The 20,493-nt window shown below is 40.6% G+C and overlaps 1 protein-coding gene across 2 annotated transcripts in view; it reads right to left on the bottom strand.

Annotated features, from left to right (window-relative positions):
- The window catches only part of KCNK10 (potassium two pore domain channel subfamily K member 10), a 180,948-nt gene that overhangs the window by 42,084 nt on the left and 118,371 nt on the right, over nt 1-20,493 (bottom strand). For both annotated transcript variants that reach the window (XM_050795868.1, XM_050795866.1), the window contains 2 exons: nt 18,239-18,356; nt 4,955-5,115 (listed from right to left, as the gene is read on the bottom strand). In XM_050795868.1, the coding sequence (XP_050651825.1) occupies nt 4,955-5,115; nt 18,239-18,356 (279 nt within the window). The remainder of the gene's footprint in view (nt 1-4,954; nt 5,116-18,238; nt 18,357-20,493) is intronic.

The raw sequence follows: 20,493 nt of genomic DNA, 5'->3' as shown, positions 1-20,493 counted from the left end.
GATATTCTGGAAAAGGCAAAACTATAATAAAAACATGAGCAGTTGTCGAAGGTTAGGAGAGCAGGATTGAAGAACAAGCAGGGTACAGAGGATTTTTAGGAGAGGGAAATATTATGTATGATACTATAATGGTAGATGCCTGTCATTATAAATTTGTCCAAATTTATAGACTCTACAACACCAAGAGTGAACTCTAATGTAAACTATGGACTCTAGGTGATAATGATGCATCAATGTAGGTTCATAAATTGTAACAAATGTGCTAGTCTGGTGGGGGATACTGATAATGAGGGAGACTGTGCATGTGTGGGGGCAAGGGGTTAAGAGATATCTCTGTACGTTCCTCTCTATTTTGCTGTGAATATGCAACTGCTCTAAAATAGAAAAATTTTAAGGGAGTTCCTTTTGTATTTCCTGATATGAGGTTGGGTGAAAACGTGCTATTTGGTCATGAAGCAGCCATCCTGCAATGTGAGTGACAAGTCTGAGGATGAAGAGTCACCATGCCAAAGAAAACAGAGCAGAAAGAGGTAACAAATCTGGATACACCTGACATTGTGGAGTTGATAGCACAAGCCTGAGTCAATGTACCTCCAGGCTTCTTGCTATGTGAGATAGGGTCCAAATTCTTAACCCATTGTTAATCAGTGTTGGGACTGTGAAAATTGTCAGAATCAAAATGAGGTTACTTGTGTTTAAAACCCTGACAAACAGAGTCTGGGAAAGCCAGGAAGGAAGGGTTCTCATGCACAAATGCCTGATTACAAGAGCTATCATAAAAGACTGCAAAAACTACAACCTTGCACAAAACCCATCACCGCCTTATGCAGAAAAGTATGTCTGCGAAGACATCTACCCAGCAACTGCCTGTCCAACCTTGGACTGGCATCACCCTTGTTATTGATCCTTGTACTCAAGGATAATTAGCTCAAAACAATTATGTAATCCTCCTCATTTTTCCTTTAAAAAACCCCTTTATTTTATTTTCTTTTTTTTTTTTTTTTGCTTTACCTCCCTGAATGCACACATAGTTTAAACTGGCATGTATGTTACCACTGCAACACCCATTCCTAAGTAAATATCATTTTCTTTCAATGAGCCTCTCTCTGTATGTTATTTAGGGTGACATAAATGGTGTCAGAAGTGGGATCAAAGTGAGTGCACCTTAGAGGAATGAGAGGTCCCTGGAACTGAGTGCAGTACTGACTGAGCCCTTTCTGCTCTCTGCTTCTGTCCACTGCTTCTTCTGTCTGGGTGACTCTCCTCTCAGATTCTCAGACTCCCTCCCTTTGGTGAGTTCTTTTTGACTTTACATGTGATTTGATTTGGCTGAAAGGTGCCTTAAGTAAAGAATTTTTCATCCATCTTTGGTCTATACGAGGGGTTTTTATTTGTTGGCAAGCACTTTCTGGTAGAAAAATATCCTTCTGCGTTGAGTACTCTGGTTTCTACAGAATTTACATTCTGTCTTAGTGGCATGTCTTTTCTGGTGAATTCACTTTTGGTTCTTTCTGTACATCTAGCTTAATATTTTATTTGGTCTGCACACCTGGCTTAAAAAATTTGTGTGGCCTGGCATGGTGGGTCACGCCTATAATCCCAGCACTTTGGGAGGCCAAGGAGGGCGGATTGCCTGAGGTTTGGTTATTACACACATCTGCAAATAATTTGGCACCTTTACTTTTACCTTTTCTTTGTTTCTGAACATCATCTGAGAGCAAAATTAAACTAAGTTTAATTTTAATAAACTAAAATTCTAAGTGGTGGTGCAAGAAGGCCATTTAAAAGTGTTGTTTTAAGCTTCTATGTTTGTAGTCATATATTACACAGCAATAGAAAAACTAATGCAGCAGCAAAGTCCTAAATCAGGGTAAAGTGTCTATAAGCCCTTTCGGAAACAAAGCTAAAGCTATATTCTCTGATCAGCTTATGAGCAATAAAGCTAGTAATTTGATCTCCATCTGACTCCTCCATTTCACAGTTAGTTCTGAACTCCAGAGGAGAAGAAAGAATTTTTATTTATTCATGTCATAAAAACTCCAATAGTAAGGCATTTTATTACTCCACAACCAAAAGCATTTCTAAGTAATCCAATACCCCTCAGCAATTCTTTAAAATGAGGATCAGACCTGGGATGTGTTGGAAGGACCCAAACCAGGGTCACCTCAGGGTTCAGGCATCTAGAAGACCAACTTTATATTTATTTTATTGATTGATTGATTGATACAGGGTCTCACTCTGTCATCCAGGATGGAGTGCAGTGGCACAATCTCAACTCACTGCAACCTCCACCTCCTGGGTTCAAGCAATTCTCATGCCTCCACCTCCCGAGTAGCTGGGATTACAGGCACGCACCACCATGCCTTGCTAATTTTTGTATTTTTAGTACAGACAGGGTTTCACCATCTTGGCCTGGATGGTCTTGAACTCCTGACCTCAGGTGATCCACCCACCTCAGCCTCCCAAAGTGCTAGGATTACAGGTGTGAGCCACCATGCCTGGCAGAAGGCCAACTTTAGATTTTATTTTTACTCCACAGTAAATCCTGTCTTCCCAAGAGTTGAGGGAAAGCATAACAGATCAAGAGAAGGGCTTAACACTCATTGAGCAGATGAAATACATAAACCTTCCCCCATGAGAACTAAAAATTCACAACCCCAAGCTTTGTTAGTTTATACAATTTTCACTTCTCAAATAACCACCTAAACATAATTGGACTTTTAAATGTAGTTTAAATCAGTGGCAGAAAACTTTGAGATTTTCTACCAAAACTTTATATGCAGCAAGCAAACTGCTGCAGGATCAGTTGTTTGTATATTTAGGAAGTGTACTTACATTCCCCCTGGAATTCGGTCACCCTTTCCAATAGCATCCCTCCAACACTTAACAAATGCATTCATTGTGCGCTGCCAATTCACTAATATGCAACTGTCTCGCCTTCCTAAAAGAATCCTGATCTTTGATGGTGCTGCAAGGAGCTGAGCGGACAATCAGCAAAAAAGATGAAATGTGAGGTTTCTAAGGCTCTGTATCGGAATTTGTTGATGATGCATTTGAGAGGCAGTTTCAAGGGGAAGGAGAACCGTACACTCTATTTGTAGTCTGAAATTCATTAGGGGAGACTAAGCCCCTAAATTTAGTAGCAGATGTCCAAATGATTGCAACCTCTTCCGTCATTTCGAATATAGTAACTAGAATTTTTTCTGCTAAGGAGGATTTCAAAAACTTTTAGTCCAATCCTTTCCTCTACAAATAAGGAAACAGAGCTCTAAAGAAGCTACGTAAAAATAAAAATGCCAGATCAGTCATTTCTCCAACTGAATCCTGTTCTGAGTGTTCAATCCACCAGATTCTTTTTTCTCTATCACAGGGCCATGAGGCAGCAGCTAAGAGGGTGCTTCCAAGCAGTTCAAAACAGTTCTTGGAGACAGGGCTGCCGTGTCTGGTTTACGAAGACCTAAACATCTGAAAAGCAGGGAAGCTGAGCACTGATGGTTTCCATGGAGACTACTGGGGAGCCCAGGTGCACAATCTAATGAGACCACCGGCCAGCCAGCATTAAGGAGCAAAGGCTGTGGGACATTCCAGTAAAACTCACACACCACAGAGCTCCTCAGATGAAACCCGAATGAGTGTCTAGCTTGCCCATGAGGGCTTCTCTTGCAGAGACACGCTGAAGCTCTGGGCTCTCTACGTCTGCTCTATGACAAGTTCTTTTCCACACATTATTTCATTTAATCATCACCAAAACCTGACAAAGTAGATTCAAATTGTATCCCCTTTTGTGGATGAGTAAACTGAGGCAGCTGACCAGAATGAGTGAGATTATAAATGGCTCACCCAGCCATGGTGACTCATTCCTCCCATTTTACTCTTTTTAAAAAGCCTCTGAAACTGCTCATCTGAAAGCTCTCTTGCATTCTTCTAAAGATAAGTATAAGCCATTATTGCAGAGACAGCCTTGAACTCAAAGTTTGAGAGTTCTTACAGGGTGAAAAAGCACAGCTTTAGAGCTTCCAGCTGATCTTGTCTTTGGCCACCATTCCTAGATCCTAGAAAAGACCTCAAAATGTCATTTTTAAATATTAAGTCATCATAAGAAAGCATTCCCTGAGGAAGGTTTGAAAGACTTGAGAATCAGGTCAGTACTGAGTAAGAGAGCAGAAATGACCTTACGCCTGAGCAAAACAAGTGTTCTGTGAAACCATACGAATGAGTGTGAGTTAAAGGGCACTGGGAACCCCAGTTTAATCACTCATGCCTGCAACCAACGCCAGGAATAATTTATTAATTTTAATTTTAGTAAATAAATTCCTTGAGTTGAGATAGTTGTTTCTTGTTTAAAGATAAATATTCCAGAAAGGAAAAAACCCACTAAGGCAATAGCAATCATCGACAGTTCAGTAGGAAGTAGTACATCAGGATGCCATTTCTGAGGGAGCACTGAGCAGTGAGAGGTGGGAGAGAGACAGACCATTAGGAGACAGGTGCAAAGCACAGAGCAGTGTCTGGAGAAGTTAGGCGTCTGGAAGAAGCAGGATTAGCCTAAAGACACTGTGCTTGAAAATAAAATGGAGTGAGGGAGTTCCAACAACAAAATGGATGGATTTACAGTTTTCTACTTCATTACAAACACAATGAGGAACCCCATGTTCCATCTTTAAGGAGAAACTAAGCTTGTTCCACCTCTTCAAAAAATCTGTGTTGGCAAATCCATACTTAACCCTCTTGTGTTGTGATTGCAGAAATACCACTCTAAAATAGGAAGCTACTCAAAGAAGGAAGTTTAGGTGCAAGATCTTTGACTTCCATTGGCCAAAACAGAAAATACAATCATAACATTAAAATTATTCCATTAAAAGCAGATAATGCCCCTTTACTGCCTCCTGGATCCTGTCAGGCTAAAGCCAACTGGATCGCAGTGGTTATAATTTAAATATGATGCAGTACTCACTCGAAAGACCTTCTCCACTCTTGCAATGCTTTTCCCAAAGATGGTTCCAAGTTGGTCTCCAATTCCAGCCAATAAGAAACCAAAGAGTGGAATTCCAAAGATGGCATATAAAATACAAAAGATTTTGCCTCCTTCAGTGCTCGGAGCAATATTCCCATACCCTGGTAAGAAATATTAAAAAGAGGGAGAGTGGCAGAGACATTAGCATACTGACCAAAGAACTCACAGACTTTTTTAAAAGTTTGTACATTCCCCCACCTTACAAGCTTTAGGGAGTAGAACTTCATTTCAAAGTCCCTATACAATTCGCAACATTGTTCCGTTGCTTCTCTTCCTTCTCCCCTTATAAACAGTTTTAAGGTTTCTTGGATATTAACACATTTTAGGAAATTCATGGTCACTCAGAACTTTCATTTTCATTTCTGACAAAAGATAATACCACCTTTTTCGGAAACACCAAGCATCATGGGCATGTCTAGTTTAGTGAGACCTGAATGTGTGGGAAGGAATCACCATTGCACTTCTTAGACTTGACGAGAGCTTCTTTTTCACAGTCTTACCCATAGGCTCCACCTGGACAGATTCTGGCTGTCTTCAAGGGTGATGGGTACTCCATATTAAAGAGGAAATGTGGTCTAGTACAAAGTTAGAAAGGACTCATGAATTGTCCAGCCCTACCCTGGGAAGTCTGAAAACAGGAAAGAATAGGGAAGGGAAGGCTTTGTGCTGTCTCTCCCCACTGCCAGTGAAGTTTAGCCCCATCTGGTTCTTTTTTTCTTTACTGGGAACTCCACCTCATCTCTGAGTCCTGCCTCTCCTCCCAACCACCTCTTGCATTGAGGGTAATAAGGTGCTAAAAGTTTATTGATGGATGTTTAAATACAAGAGAATCTTTTTATAGTCCAGTCTACTAATATGTATTTCAAATAGTGCTTTGAATATACCCACATCTGCATTCTTAAGAGTACTGCAATTACATAAGTAACTTACGTACAATGAGTACTGGGCTTACCCTATATGGATGAGGCTAAAGAAAGTATTGCTGGAAGAAAAAGGCCTATAGCATTAGCACACTTTATATGGAGATGAAAGTCTAAATTAATTAATATTCATTTTGTGACAATTGATATTACAATCTTATGTTTAAAAAGTATCTACACAGTAATCTAACCATTCTCCCAAATCTGGGTAACTTATGTGGGGCCTGTTTCTGAATCCATTCAATGAGCGAGTTATTGGGTCCATGGTTATTGATAGGTTGGGAAAGCAACATGATAAAAAATAATGTTGATGGTTAGTCCATCATTCAGCCACCCACAGGCCTACAGAACTCACGGTTGCTTTCTGCCTTCAGGAATGAGTCACCTGGATACTTTCCTTGGCAATCTTCTGTTCTGAATCATTCAAACCTCTTATAATAATCTAAACGACAGCTTCCATTTCTAAAACGAGTGTTCAGGCTAGGCTTCCTCATCTTGAACTTCTTTTACTCACCAGGATTTTGATTTAAATATCCAAAAAAGCTCTCAGAACTTTTCTCAGGTATTTTCAGGAACTTGGGCAAAATCATTTTTCCAAGCATTCTCCTCTAGAATGGTCGAGCTGACATTAAGCTAGCCCTATTGAAAAGGAAACAAATGAGCCTCTACAGTTTCACTTCACGCAGGTTTATGGTGACTCTTGGAAACTTCCAAGTAACTTGTGAAAACACTGAAGATCCCAGCTTGACTGACTCACAATAGCCTAACTTCGGGGAATGTAGGTTGTCCAAGTGTCTCAGAAAGAAATATATTGCAGACATAGGCAAACAAATGGAGGCTTGGAACTGGATGAATAGGCATCTCATTAATCCTGACAAGTGCTACACCCCCTTCCTCCAGCTTTCAGAGATGGCAACCCCCACCTCCTGGGTAAGACGCTGTGGCTTACCATGGAGCGTCAGGGAGAAGTGAGGAGATGAAAGACCCGATCCAATTCCACCTCACACTACCTGGTTCTCTTTAGGCCCACTTAACCTCTACAAATCCTAGCGTCAGAGGTACTCAAGGAAAATGCAGGGGGGAAAAATCAATGGACTGTAAAGTACTTTACCAATGCAAAGTATTATTATTATTATTGTTATTATTATCACAATTGGTTCCTTATTTGTTCAGTGTTTTGTTGACTAGAACACAAAAATAAAATTAAAGCTAAGTTCTTGGGTAAGAGCATGAGTGATTCAATACTCAAACAAGCCTTTAAATATATTCACAGTCATCTTTCTTTGGTGACGCACTGCCGAGTGGATAGAAAGTCATCATGCTTGAGTGATGCCGTATCTCATGCATGGGTGCGTGTGCGAGTGTTTTTGTGCTCCATGCCTTTGGTGAACTATAAGGAGAGACTGTTTGACCCTCAACCCTGTCACTCTGGGAAAATTCCAGCACTTACACTTTGGAGCTTTGCTCTGAGGCAGTGGGAAGACCACATTTCTGGATCTGGGGATTGAGTTACATCCCGCCTGTCTGACTGCCCTGCCCATCCTTCCAGAATGCTTGGGTAAAACTTTGAAGTAAGGTGCGACAGTTGTCTGTAGGCTCTAGAACTAGAGACTACACAGATTTCTGTTCTGATTCTTCTATTTACTAACTCTCAGGTCATAGGCACATTCTTAATCTCTCTCCCTCACTTTCTTCATCTAAAAGACAAGGTTATTAAAATGCCTACCTATAGCTATTAAAGATTAAATGAATCACATGCAAAGCAAGAGTTACATGTTAAGATTAAATACCTGTGAAATATAGTGCAAACTAAGCACCCAGTGGTAGCAATTACCAGTTTGCCTTGTGCTTTACTGTGGGAAGGAATTGTTTCTGAGCAATATGTCTCCAGGAAAACTCAGTCCCAGAGAAAACAGACGGTTGATTCCTATTTTCCCTCCAGAAACTTCACTGTCCTCCCATGGCACCCACAGCACCAGGTGGTGACTTTCAGCAGAAGACAACCAGCTCCACAAGGGCAAACAGCCAAGGAGAGGCTGTAATGAACGCACAGTACCAAGATGAGCTCAGATCTGTTCACCTCTGGCTAGAAAAAAGTTCCATGTTTTTCATGAAGAGAAAGCTGGCATTTAAAGAGGAGTTGTGCCTGAGGAGCGCACACAAAGGCTTCCATTTGCTGTTTACGTGCTACAGTCAAATCTTTGCCCAACTGTGTGTTGTGCAGCCCTACTTGTTTAGTTGAGAGTGTGCTTCTTATTATGGTCACCAGTCTGTCTGCGCAGGCAGGGCTGCTTTGTGGATGTGCACCCTGTGCAGTCCCATGGGGCCCACACTTAGATGGATCCAGGGCTTGCATTAGTGCTCTAAGCTTACCATTTTGATGTTTTAGCAAGGGACCCAACTTCAATTTGTAGTGGGTGTCACAAATTATGTAGCCAGTCCTGGTGAATCTAACTGGACTCCATTGCTTACTAACTATGAAATATTGGGCAAGTTATTTAACTTCTCTGGGTCTCAGTCTTCTCATAGATAAAATGAGGTTAATAACAGTACCCACTCTGTGTGGTTATGCAGGATTAAATGAGATAATGTATGTGGAGCACAATGCATGCTAACTAGTAAGAACTCAGTGAATGTTAGCCATGGTGATTTCTCTTTCCAAAGCCATGGGTTAAACATCCCATCTAAATCAAGTGTGGGGGCTCACACTCATAATCTCAGCACTTTGGGAGGCCAAGGTGGAAGGATCACTTGAGGCCAGGAGTTTGAGACCAGCCTGAACTATATTGTGAGCCCTTGTCTCCACAAAAAAAAAAAAAAGTTTTAATTAGCCTGGCATAGTGGTGCACACTGTAGTCCCAGCTACTTGGTTGGCTGAGGCGTAAGGACAGTTTGAGCCAGGAGTTTGAGGTTACAGTAAACTATGATCACATCACTGCACTCCAGCCCAGGCAACAAAGCAATACCTCTTCTCTGAAAAATAAAAATAAAAATAAACATCCAATCCAAGTGCTGGGTAAGTACCAACAGGTGCCTTGATAGCTTGATAGGGACAACCCTTAAATGAGGCTGCCAGGCAAGTGATGCAGTGACTGGCTACCACCTGGGTCCTGACCAGAGGCTGTCTCTCTGATGTGGGTAGAGTCCGGTGGCTCAATCTGAAAATGCCTCACAGACTAAAATCTAATCGCATTTCACAGGTATTGGTAAGAACCTGATCCCTCGCTGCCCTTCTACAATCACAGCTTGTGAAAAGCATCTGCACATAGAAGTGAGCATCATTGATCCAGCTTAGAAAAGCTAGTTATGGGGGACCCACCAGCAGAGCCAATAATCAAAGGCAGGTGGGACTTTCTCACATTGAATTAGTTACTGAGAAAGGGACTAGGGTGCAGGTGCATCCCTGACATTGACTGAGCAGAGTCTGCTCTTCTTCTGGTGTGGCTACTGGTCTGGAGAAGTGCCTGAAGGTATTCTGTTTGCTATACACTTGTAAATCTTTCCATATATCTCAGCACAAGAAAAACCTTCTTCAAAAAGAAGAAAGATTCTATTATTCCCAAAGTGTCTCTATACACATTCTACCTAATGAACACATTTTTTACGTCTGAAAAGTACATAACCTTAAGCTGCTCATGAGAGCCTTTCTGGAAAGAAATTTGACAAGGCTTTAAAAAGGTCATTTCCTTTGACAGAGCAAACCCTTGGTAATCTTTCCAAGGAAACAACCAGAGATGAAGACCACACTTCACAACGTAACACTATGGTGCTCCACTATTACAAAAGTAGAAACAGCTTAAACTTCCAGCAATATGTAATTATAGTGTGAATAGTGGATCCAATAGAAACCATCAAATAATACGCTTTTCAAAGAACTTTAGTAATATGCAAAAATGTCTGCAATATTATGTTGCAAATTTTATGATCACAAGGAAATAGGCCAATATTTGTGTATTTCACAATTAATGAAAACACAGCTCCTCAGCTCTCATGGTTCCTCTTTCCTGACTCCTAACTAGTGGAAAATTGCTCAGGAAGAACTGGAAGAATTGCTGGGCTCTGAGTGTTCTTATAAACCTTGTGACCACATGCAACAAATGAATTTACCACTAAGTAATTGGAAAAACAATTATTTCTGCACCTCATTATTCTTACTTACATTGTATTAAGGGTTTCTTTGGAATTCTCTAACTGTATGACTCTATCAAGATCCTCTACTCTGGAGTTAAAATTTAGCCAGGGAAATGGTGTTCAACTTACAATGCATTATTTTTCAATTAAAAGAAAGAAAGAGTGAGAGAGAAAACCGTGTTTTCTAAATTAAATAGAACAAGGACCCTATCTCTTGTGTTAACACTGTACCTTGATACTGAAGTGGACTTTGCATTTTACTTTTGGTTTTGATGCATATTTGTTTTGCAGTAGTTTCCTGTTCAGCATCCACCTTCCTTCTGATTTTTGGGAAAGACCCCTTTCCTGTGCATAATTGGTATGACACAGTGTCCTGCCTCCCACCACAGAGGAAACAGCCTCCTAGGCAGCCAGGATGTGTGCACATGAACAAATAGGATGGTTCTGCCTAAGACTTTAAATCAAGAGTCCATGGCTCAAAGATGATGGCAGATGGCAGCTGCAGCAGCCAGCAGGCTCAGTCACTAGCTGTGGAGGTCAGAGGATATTCACTGGCCCTGCATGAGCTCTGATCCAAAGTGTGTATTGGGATGTTCTCAGTTGCAGGTAATAGAAAGCTCAATGCACAGTCGCTTAAACAATGAAAGAAAATATGTTGACCCCAGTAAATAGAAGGAGGTTTAACATTTATTTCTTAACACTTTCTGGGTAGCTCTATCCAGAGCTCAAATGATGTAAGCGAGACCCCATTAACCACTCCTCTTTTTCACTCTGCTTCTTTAGTGCTTGAAGAATTCTAGGCAGAACAACCTAAGGGGAAAAAAATGACTGGCAGTGCCTTAGGCCTGTCTCTTTCCAGACTTACCTTTAGTAAGAAAGGGAGGTCATTTCCTCCAAAGCTCCAGCAAAAGCCCCTAATCCAAATCATATGTCCATCTTTGAACTAATAATTGTGGCCAAGCACTGGATTTCTTAGTCTAGACAAGGTGATTGTTCACCTGAGGCCTGGGGACCAAGCGTGGGGAAGGGAATCACTGGGGATATGACAACGAGGACATGGGTGAGTAAGTGTATGGAAGCCAGGCAACAGAATCCAAGGGCTAAGAGCCATTTGCTCAAACTCAAAGATTCCAGTGTAAGTACACACACAAAAAAGGGCAAAAACTGTTGCATATCAAACATTCTTCATTAGGCAGATAGAGCCACCATTCCTCAGTCGCATAATATTGTGTGGATCAATAAACATAGCTGTTCAATAAACCGAGTTCCTGGATTCCTAACAAGATAACACAATAAACACCATTAATGCGCCTTCCAATGTAGCTATAGTGTTTTTCAATGCAGCAGACAGATCATTCATTTAGCCATGTCCTGAAACAAGAAAATTAGGAGTTTCCTTCAATATACACTAATGTCTCATGAATCCAATACTGGGTACCAGAGAGCGTTTTCCAAAATGTACTTCTTGAAGTGGCCCAGACTTTCTCAATTTTAATTGGTTTACAATAAATCCTCCTACAATGCATGACGCTTTTCCTCAGGTTAACAATCTGCTGAACACAATGAAATCTGACATTGTTCTTCTTAGATCTACTACAGCAATGCCCTCTGGTGTTGTTCAGGTTTCTAATGCTTTTCCCCTTATACCAAATGATGTCAGGCCACCCAGCTTCCTTTGTTGGATGCTGTGAGTCTGTGGATTAAGCTGACTCAACCTGGCCTAGAGTGCCAGAAAAGGCTTCTAAGTCCCAGACCCACTGTGTCATGGGCATTTGAATACTTTTAATAGCTAACATCAATATATTTGCAGATTTGCAAGTGTAAACCTAGCATGTCATATAATTAGATTAAGAGCCTTTCTAAATAAGAATGGCAATTTTCCTTCATCCAAAATGTTCTTGTTGCATATAACTTTCTGGATTTCACCTAGAAACAACCTAGGTCGTGAAGGCTAGATCTTAAAACCAAGGCAAAATCCTGTGCCTCTAAACCAACCGTTAGCCTCTGAAATTTTTGCCTGTAGGAAGTTGATTGTCAAAACCGTGCCTTAGAGGAAAGAACCTCTCAAAAGGCACAGCTGGGCCTCAAAGAGCCGTAAGTCAGGGAGTTCCTCCTGGAGAGTATAAACAAGTTTTAACGAAGGAATTTCCCCCAGCAGGAGGGCGGGGGAGCCTCTCAATGCCTGTCCATCATTGCTGTGGACCAGTAACTGCTGGGTGTCTCTCCTGCTTCTGAATGAAGATTTTTATTGCAGTGCTACTTCACAATCGTATGTGGGCAGAAAACCCTCAAACTCATTTTCAGCAGAGCTGGAAAAAGGATATAATCCAGACATTCCAGCATATGTGTAAGAACTACCAAAAGAAGCAGAGATTGGACGGAAGCCATATGAACAAAAAATAAAGAGAAGAAGCTCGGAAAATGATGACAGGGCCCTAAAGTGGTAAATTTCAGAAAGTATCAGAAAATATCCAAGTATAAAGGTGAGGACCTCACTCTGAACTTCAAAAGAGAGGTCCCTGTTTTTACCAAGTATGAAACATAAGATAAAGAGGGATAGCAGCAGAAGCCACCCTGAACTTGATCTGGTTCAGAAAACAGGAGAGGTAGGACAGAAATAATACAGATGGACCCTATTTGCAGGAAACACTTTGTCACAGAAATGAAGAGAGTTAGGATGTCCTATCTGAAAGGTGGTATCCTGACTCACACTGCTCTCCTCTCCCCGACTCCATGAAATCATTTGGCAGAAAGCTGGTCCAGGAATATCCAATTTGCTTGGGGCCAGGTATTTTAAAAAGAAGTTGACCCAACATAAATATAAAACTTCCATAAGAAAAAAATGTGAAAAGAGTAACAAAACTTACCAATGGATGGAGATGCTCACCAGAAAAATGTTTCCAAAATCAGACAAAAATTGTGACCAAGTATGAAATAATTATCTCTAAGAATCTTCACAGGGAAGCCAAAAAGCAGAAATTCAAGAAATCCGTGGAAAATTGAACAAGTGAAAATGAAATGTGAGCTATGAAATTCAGGAAAGAAACAGGAAACGGAAAAAATTCCCTACTGATCACAAAAAAAAACAAAAAATAAAATTGGAAGGAGTACAGGGCAGCATAGGCATTGTGGAAAACATACAAACAAAAGGAATAGGGAGAATAAAATAAACAAAATGAAAACTAAATTTTAAGAGTTAAAAAGTAGAAGAGAAATGAGACACATAGAAGATGAGCAAAGAAGTTACAATATATATATAGCTGTAATCGTCCAAAAAACAAAACCAAAACCACACAGCAAATAAAATGTTTAAAGATGTCAATCAAGAAAACTTTACCACAATAAAACAGTCAAAACCTAGTAATGTTATCAGACGAAAGATAGAGAAATAATATTTGAAGTCACTGAACAAAAGGATGAAGCCACCTATAAAAGTGGAAAAAAATAGGCTGGCATCAGGTATCCCCCAACAGCTGCATGAAAACTGGGAAACAGAAGAGCAACACTGGTAAGACCAGTTAAAAAGAAAATGTGAAGTCAGGCGTGGTGGCTCACACATGTAATCCTAGCACTCTGGGAGGCCAAGGCAGGAGGATCCTTTGAAGCCAGGAGTCTGAGACCAGTCTGGGCAACACAGCAAGACCTGGCTTCTACAAAATATTTTTAAAATTAGCTAGCCCTGGTGGTATATGCCACTTAGGAGGCTGAAGCAGAACAATCACTTGGCCCAGGAGTTGGAGACTGCAGTGAGCTATGTTTGCACCAGTGCACTCCAGCCTGGACAACAGAGCAAGACCCAGTCTCAAAAAAAAAAAAAAGGAAAAGAAAATATGAGTCAACAAAATGGATTTCATTTTGTTTCAACTATCCTTCAAATGTTAAGCTACAACTGTGAACAATGCAAGATCTCACAGAATATTGCTCCCCTGAGCCATTCTTATGGCAACTACTTGAAGATCACTTTCAGCCAAGTAAGTGATCATGAGATAAACCACAGCAAAAGGAATAGAGATAAACATTAGTGATATCTAACTATAGAGCTATGACTAAAACAAATGCAAATATCAGGACAACAAATTAAAATGTAAATTACATACCCTGAGGTTATACAGGCATACCTCAAAGACATTGTGAGTTAGGCTTCAGACCACCATGATAAAGTGAATCACACAATTTTTTTTGTTTCCCAAAGCATATAAAAGTTATGTTTACATTCTACTATAGTCTATTAAGCGTTCAATAGCATTAGGTCTAAAAAAGCAATAGATGTGCCTTAACTTGAAAATACTTTATTGCCAAAAATTCTAATAATAATCTGAGTTTTCAACAAGTCATAACGTTTTTGCTGGCGGAGGGTCTTCCTTTGATGTTGATGACTACTGACTGATCAGGATGGTGACTGTTGAAGTCTGGGGCGGCTGTGACAATTTCTTGAAATAAGACAACAAAGAAGTTGGCTGCATTCATTGATTCTTCCGTTCACAATTTCTCTGTAACATGCAATGCTGTTTGATAGCATTTTACCCACAGTAGAATTTTTTTCAAATTGGAATCAATCCTCTCAAACCTTGCCACTGCTTTATCAACTAAGTTGACATAATACTCTAAATTCTCTGTTGTCATTTCAACAACGTTCACAGTATCTTTACCAGGCAGGAGCAGATTCCATCCCAAGAAATCACTTTCTTTGTTCATCCATAAGAATAAGCTCCTAATTCATTCAAGTTTTATCATGAGATACAGCATTTCAGTCACATCTTCAGGCTCTGCTTCTAATTCCAACACATCAGCAGTGGCTTCCTCTAGTGAAGTCTTGAACCTCTCAAAGTCCTCCATGAGGCTTGGAGTTTCTTCCAAACTCTTGTTAAGGTTGATATTTTGACCTCTTCCAATTCATCACAAATGTTCTTAATGGCATCTACAATGATGACTCCTTTCCAGAAGATGTTCAATTTACTTTGCTCAGAGCCATCAGAGGAATCATTACGTATGGCAGCTACAGCCTTATGAAATGTATTTCTTAAACAATAAGAGTTCAAAGTCAAAATTACTCCACCCATGGGCTAAAGAATGGATGTGGTGTTAGCAAGCATGAAAACAACATTTATCTCCTTGCACATTTCCATCAGAGCTCTTGGGTGGCTAGGTGCATTGTCAGTGAACAGTACTATTTTGAAAGGAATCTTTCTTCTGAGCAGTGGATCTCAACAGTGAGGTTAAACTCTTCAGTAAACCATGCTGTAAACAGATGTGCCGTCATCTAGGCTTTGAAGTTCCATTTATAGAAGGCAGGCAGAATAGACTTAGCATAATCCTTAAGGGCCTTAGGATTTTCTGGATAGTAAATGAGCACTGGCTTCAACATAAAGTCACCAGCTGCATTAGCCCCTAGCAAGAGAATCAGCCTATCATTTGAAGCTTTGAAGCCAGGCATTGACTTCTCTTCTGTAGCTATCAAAGTCCTAGATGGCACCTTGTAATATAAGGCTGTTTTGTCTATAATGAAAATCTGTTGTTTAGTATATCCACTTTCTTAGCTAGACTTTCTGGATAACTTGCTGTAGCTTCTCCATTAGCACTTGCCACTTTAACCTGCACTTTTATGTTATCAAAAGGCTTTCTTCCCTTAAATGTCATAAGCCAACCTCTGCTAGCTTCAAACTTTCTTCTGAAGCCGCCTTACCTCTCTTAGCCTTCATAGAATTGAAAAGAGCCCTCTTGCTCTGATTTAGATTTTGGCTTAAGGGAATGTTGTGGCTGGTTTGATCTTCTATCCAGACCACTACAATTTTCTCCATATCAGCAATAAGGCTGGTTCACTTTCTTATCATTAGTGTGCTCACTCACTGGAGGAGCACTTTTAATTTCTTTCAGGAATTTTTACTGGCCAGGAACAGCAGCTCATGCCTGTAATCCCAGCACTTTGGGAGGCCAAGGCGGGTGGATCGCTTGAGCCCAGGAGTTCAAGACCAGCCTCGGCAACGTAGTGAAACCCCATCTCTAGAAAAAATGTTTAAAAAAATAACCAGGAATGGTGATGCACACTAGTAGTCTGAGCTACTTAGGGGGCTGAGGTGGGAGGATCCCTTGAGCCCAGGAATCAAGGCTGCAGTGAACCATGATCGCACCACTGCACTCCTGGGTGGGTGACGCAGAGAGATCTTCTCTCAAAAAAAAAAAACACACAGAATTTCCTTTACACTCACAACTTTGTTAACTGTTTGGCAGAAGAGACCTAGCTGCTGGCCTGTTTCAGAGTTCAATGTGCCTTCCTCACCAAGCTTAATTATTTCTAGATTTACATTTAAAATGAGAGACATGCGACTGACTCTTCTTTTCACTAGAACACTGAGAGGCCACTGCGGGTTATTAGTTGGCCAAATTTCAATACCGTTGTGCCTCAGGGATCTGGGATGCCTGAATGGCCAGCTGCTGGAACAGTCAGAACATACAGCATTCATTGATTAAGTTCACCATCTTCAAAGGGCATGGTTTGTGGAACCCCAAAACAATGACAATTGTCACATCAAAGATCACTGACCACAGATCTCCTTAACAGATATAATAAAAAATGAAACAGGTTGAAACTATTGTGAAAATTACCAAAATGTGACAGAGACACAGAATGGAGCACACGATGTTGGAAAAATGGCACCAATAGACTTGTTCAATGTGGGATTGCCACACGGCTTAAATTTGTTTAAAAAAAAAAAAAAAAGTAAAAAAAAAACTCAGCATCTTAAAACACAATAAAGCAAGGCACAATAAAGTGAGATACAACTTATATAGAATGATACCATGAATAAGAGTGGATAGTGGAAGAGGGAAAGGAAGTTGAGACGCTAAGTTCACTGACTGCCTTATATGTAGTAGCTGAGTGCCAAGAGTTATCATTTAAAGCTGGCAAATCATATAAGAGAAACATAAGCATGTTTAATCATTTAAAAGATGATGTCCACCAAAACTTTGTGTTGGAAAAAGAAAGAAAAGAGTTATCATCACCCATTATGGGGATCAAATACATGCTGGTTAACAAATAGAACACTAAGATTATTATATGCCATTATACTTATAAAGTTAACCCCTAGGCCAGGTGTGGTGGCTCACCTGGGAGGCCAAGGCAGGCAGATCACCTGAGGTCAGGAGTTCGAGACCAGCCTGACCAACGTGGTGAAACCCCATCTCCACTCAAAGATACAAAATTAGCCAGGCATGGTGGTGGGCACCTGTAATCCTAGTTACATGGGAGGCTGAGGCAAGAGAATCGCTTGAATCCGGGAGGCGGAGGTTGCAGTGAGCTGAGACTGCACCACTGCACTCCAGCCTGGGTGACAAGAGTGAAATTCTGTCTCAATAAATAAATAAATATAAATAAATAAATACAGTTAACCCCAAGACAAAAATACGAAACTCTCCAAGTGTCAGAAAAAAAAGATACACAAAAAATAAGACAAAAACTGATACAGGAAAGAGGTCATTGCAGTTCACTCTATGATCAGCTGCAGAAAGCATTTATCTAGTCAAAATCATGCAGATGTTTCACTTCTATCTAATTAAATATTGGGAAGACAGGAGGACAGGAAAAGAGCCCTTCTGTGGTGGGGCAGGCAGGAAGAAGGAACTAACTCCTCATCTTCCACAATACAAAGTCAAAAAAAAAAAAAAAATCCCCAAAACTGAAAATTCCAGAAGAAGTACAAGCAAGATATTTAAAGACATGGGGATGAATGTTCAAATCAACAATCAAAACAGATGAAAGTGACGGTCTCTGGGAAGGTAAGAAAAGGTGAGAGGGTCAGAATGTTACTGTTTTTTATAACAAATTTTGTAGAACATTTTGGTCCCTTACTATACAGCTTTAATAAGAAGTACAATTTTTAAAATGGAAGTTGAGCTCAAATGAGTAATCTGAATTCAACCAACCAACTCATATTTTCCATTCTAACCTTTTCATTAGGTTCGCTAGCCTTTCATTCTGGAAAAAGAGATACTTCATTCTGCTTTGGCTTTTGTTGAAAGCCAGCACAATGACTGCATTAATTTAAATGACAGTGTTTCGTAAGCCTCCTCTGAACCTCAAACTATAGTTTATGCTATGAGGACAAAACACTGACTAAGCACCCTTACTCAAGATGATCTGCAGAGAAAGAGATATTAGCAAACGAATGGGTACCTATGGTGGTGATGACAGTTCCAGCAAAGAAAAAGGCACTGCCGAGGTCCCAGTGGCTGCTGTTGTTGGAGGAGTTTCCTATTGGACTGACTCCCGCATTGTCAGCATCAAGGGCATGCTGCAAAGAAAGGGAAAAAGCATAAGACTCAGTTTAAAAGTTGTTCTTTTAGTTTTTGTGTTTTTTTAAAAAAAAAAGAAAAAGAAAGAAAGAAAGGTTCCAATACATTATTCCCCTGCTCAAGAACCTGCAATGATCTAGAAAGAACTGGTTAAGTGGATGAGGGTACCATCCCAAAGCAAAATGCTGTGCACCCAGTTGTGAAAATTAGAAAATTAGTGTTAAGTCAGGGGGAAACACTAGGATATAGAATATGGTGACATTTATAGAAAGCTTGCAGGCATGGAGTGGCCCAGATTATGAAAAATGCATACAAGTTGCTGCGCATATACACACACAAAAATGTCTAGAAGAATGTTCACCCAAAGTGGACATTTCTGCAAGGCAGGATTTTGGTTGCTTTTACACTCTTCTCTGTCTTGTAAGAATGTTTTACCTTGAGCTTGTTTCCACAGGGCAGGAGTTAAGAGCCATCCTGGCTGTGGCCGTTATTAACTTCAGAACCTTGGGCAAGTTGTTTGAACCTCTCTAAGCCTAGTTCCCTCATTTGCAAACTAGAGATAAAACCTTCCCCACAGGGTTGTTGTGAGGATTAAATGAGATGGTCCAAGTAACATCCTTAGCCCAATGTCTGGCTCCCAGTTAGGGTTTAACAAACAGTAACCAATTTCATGATTGTCATTCCACTCTCACCCACCCCCACACCACACACACACATCTCTCTTTTTCAAAATAAGCTACAATGACTCCTCAATGATTACTGAATTTGGGATTCCATACACCTTAAAATTTCCAACAAACTGGCCACAATGATGACCCATTTTCATCTCACACTGCTATAAATTCCCTACTCTGGGCAGACACTCCATGACATGTTCCCTGTACTTATGTACCTGTGCCCTCCCACAAACAGTGCCCATCCTTCTGGGTCTAATTCAAGCCCTGTTTCTTCCAGGAGACTTAGTCTATGCATCACTGCTTCACAGTTGCCCCCTTCCCTGAGTTCATACTTCGGCAACAATTAAAGATACCGCTTAAAATCCCTCCCTAGCCTCATCACGAGCAGGAGAAGGTGAAAAACTCCTCAGCAGTTCTTCCTGAGCTGGCCCCTGCCACCCTCTTTCAAGCCAGGAGAAAAGGTAGGACGTGCTGTCATGGCAGCCCAAACACACGCTGTTCACACGGGTGAGCTGGGATATAAAAGCGACAGGTGGAAGCCTTGGAGAGGAGGTGACAGACACAGGAGCTACTTCTAGAACAACAAACAGACATTCTGTTCCTTGGGCAAACCTGGAATAACCCTATGTAAGGAGAGCAAGACAGAAATATTGAAATGTAATTACATTTATCCTAAGTAATGCCCATTAAGTTTTGTTAAAACAGGCATATAGTGGTTGTCACAAATCAGATTACAACTGGAAAAGTCAATCATCATTACATTTTGCCTTCTTTCATCTGAGTTATTTCACTCTGGACAAGGGATCAACAACCTTTTCCATAAAGGGTCTGATAGTAAATATTTTAGCCCTAGTGGGCCACATAGGGTCTCTGTTGTATATTTTTCTTTCTTTTAAATAATCTTTTAAATATGCAAAAACCATTTTCAGCTCAGGGGTTGTACAAAAAGAGGCTGCGAGCTAGATTTGGCAGACTCATAGACAGTTGACTGGACGATACAGGGGAAAAAAAGCACCTTCTGTCAAGTGCTGACTCTATTCTTCTCTCCCTCTAAGAGAACATGGAATATTATGCAAGGCCGCAGCCGGCCACTGTTTCTAGCAAACCCTGGCACCCTAGAATTTAAAATCTGGTTGCATGGGATGTGTACAGACTGTCTTTGCATAAATCAGCCTAATTGACAATGGTCACATAATCATCGGAGGTATGTTCTGCTCTGCTCTAGAGGGGAGACAGATGGTGGGTCCTTTCCACTGATAGCATCTCCATTTTCACTGTGCCATATGAGTACCATCAGACCAAGCCACCGAGCCTTCACTAGTGTTTATATCTTCATTATCTACTCAGCTCTGATGGGAATAATACCGCAGGGAGGGCTCTAGGTGTCAGTCACTTAGGTTGCCTCAAATCATACCATCAGTACCTAATATTTACAACTCCTATCAAGCTGTGAAGCGAG

Source organism: Macaca thibetana, chromosome 7 (assembly GCF_024542745.1).
Source record: "Macaca thibetana thibetana isolate TM-01 chromosome 7, ASM2454274v1, whole genome shotgun sequence".
NCBI classification, from domain to species: Eukaryota; Metazoa; Chordata; class Mammalia; order Primates; family Cercopithecidae; genus Macaca; species Macaca thibetana.
Note: the sequence above shows the minus strand (reverse complement) of the source record. Positions and strands in the feature narration are given on the sequence as shown.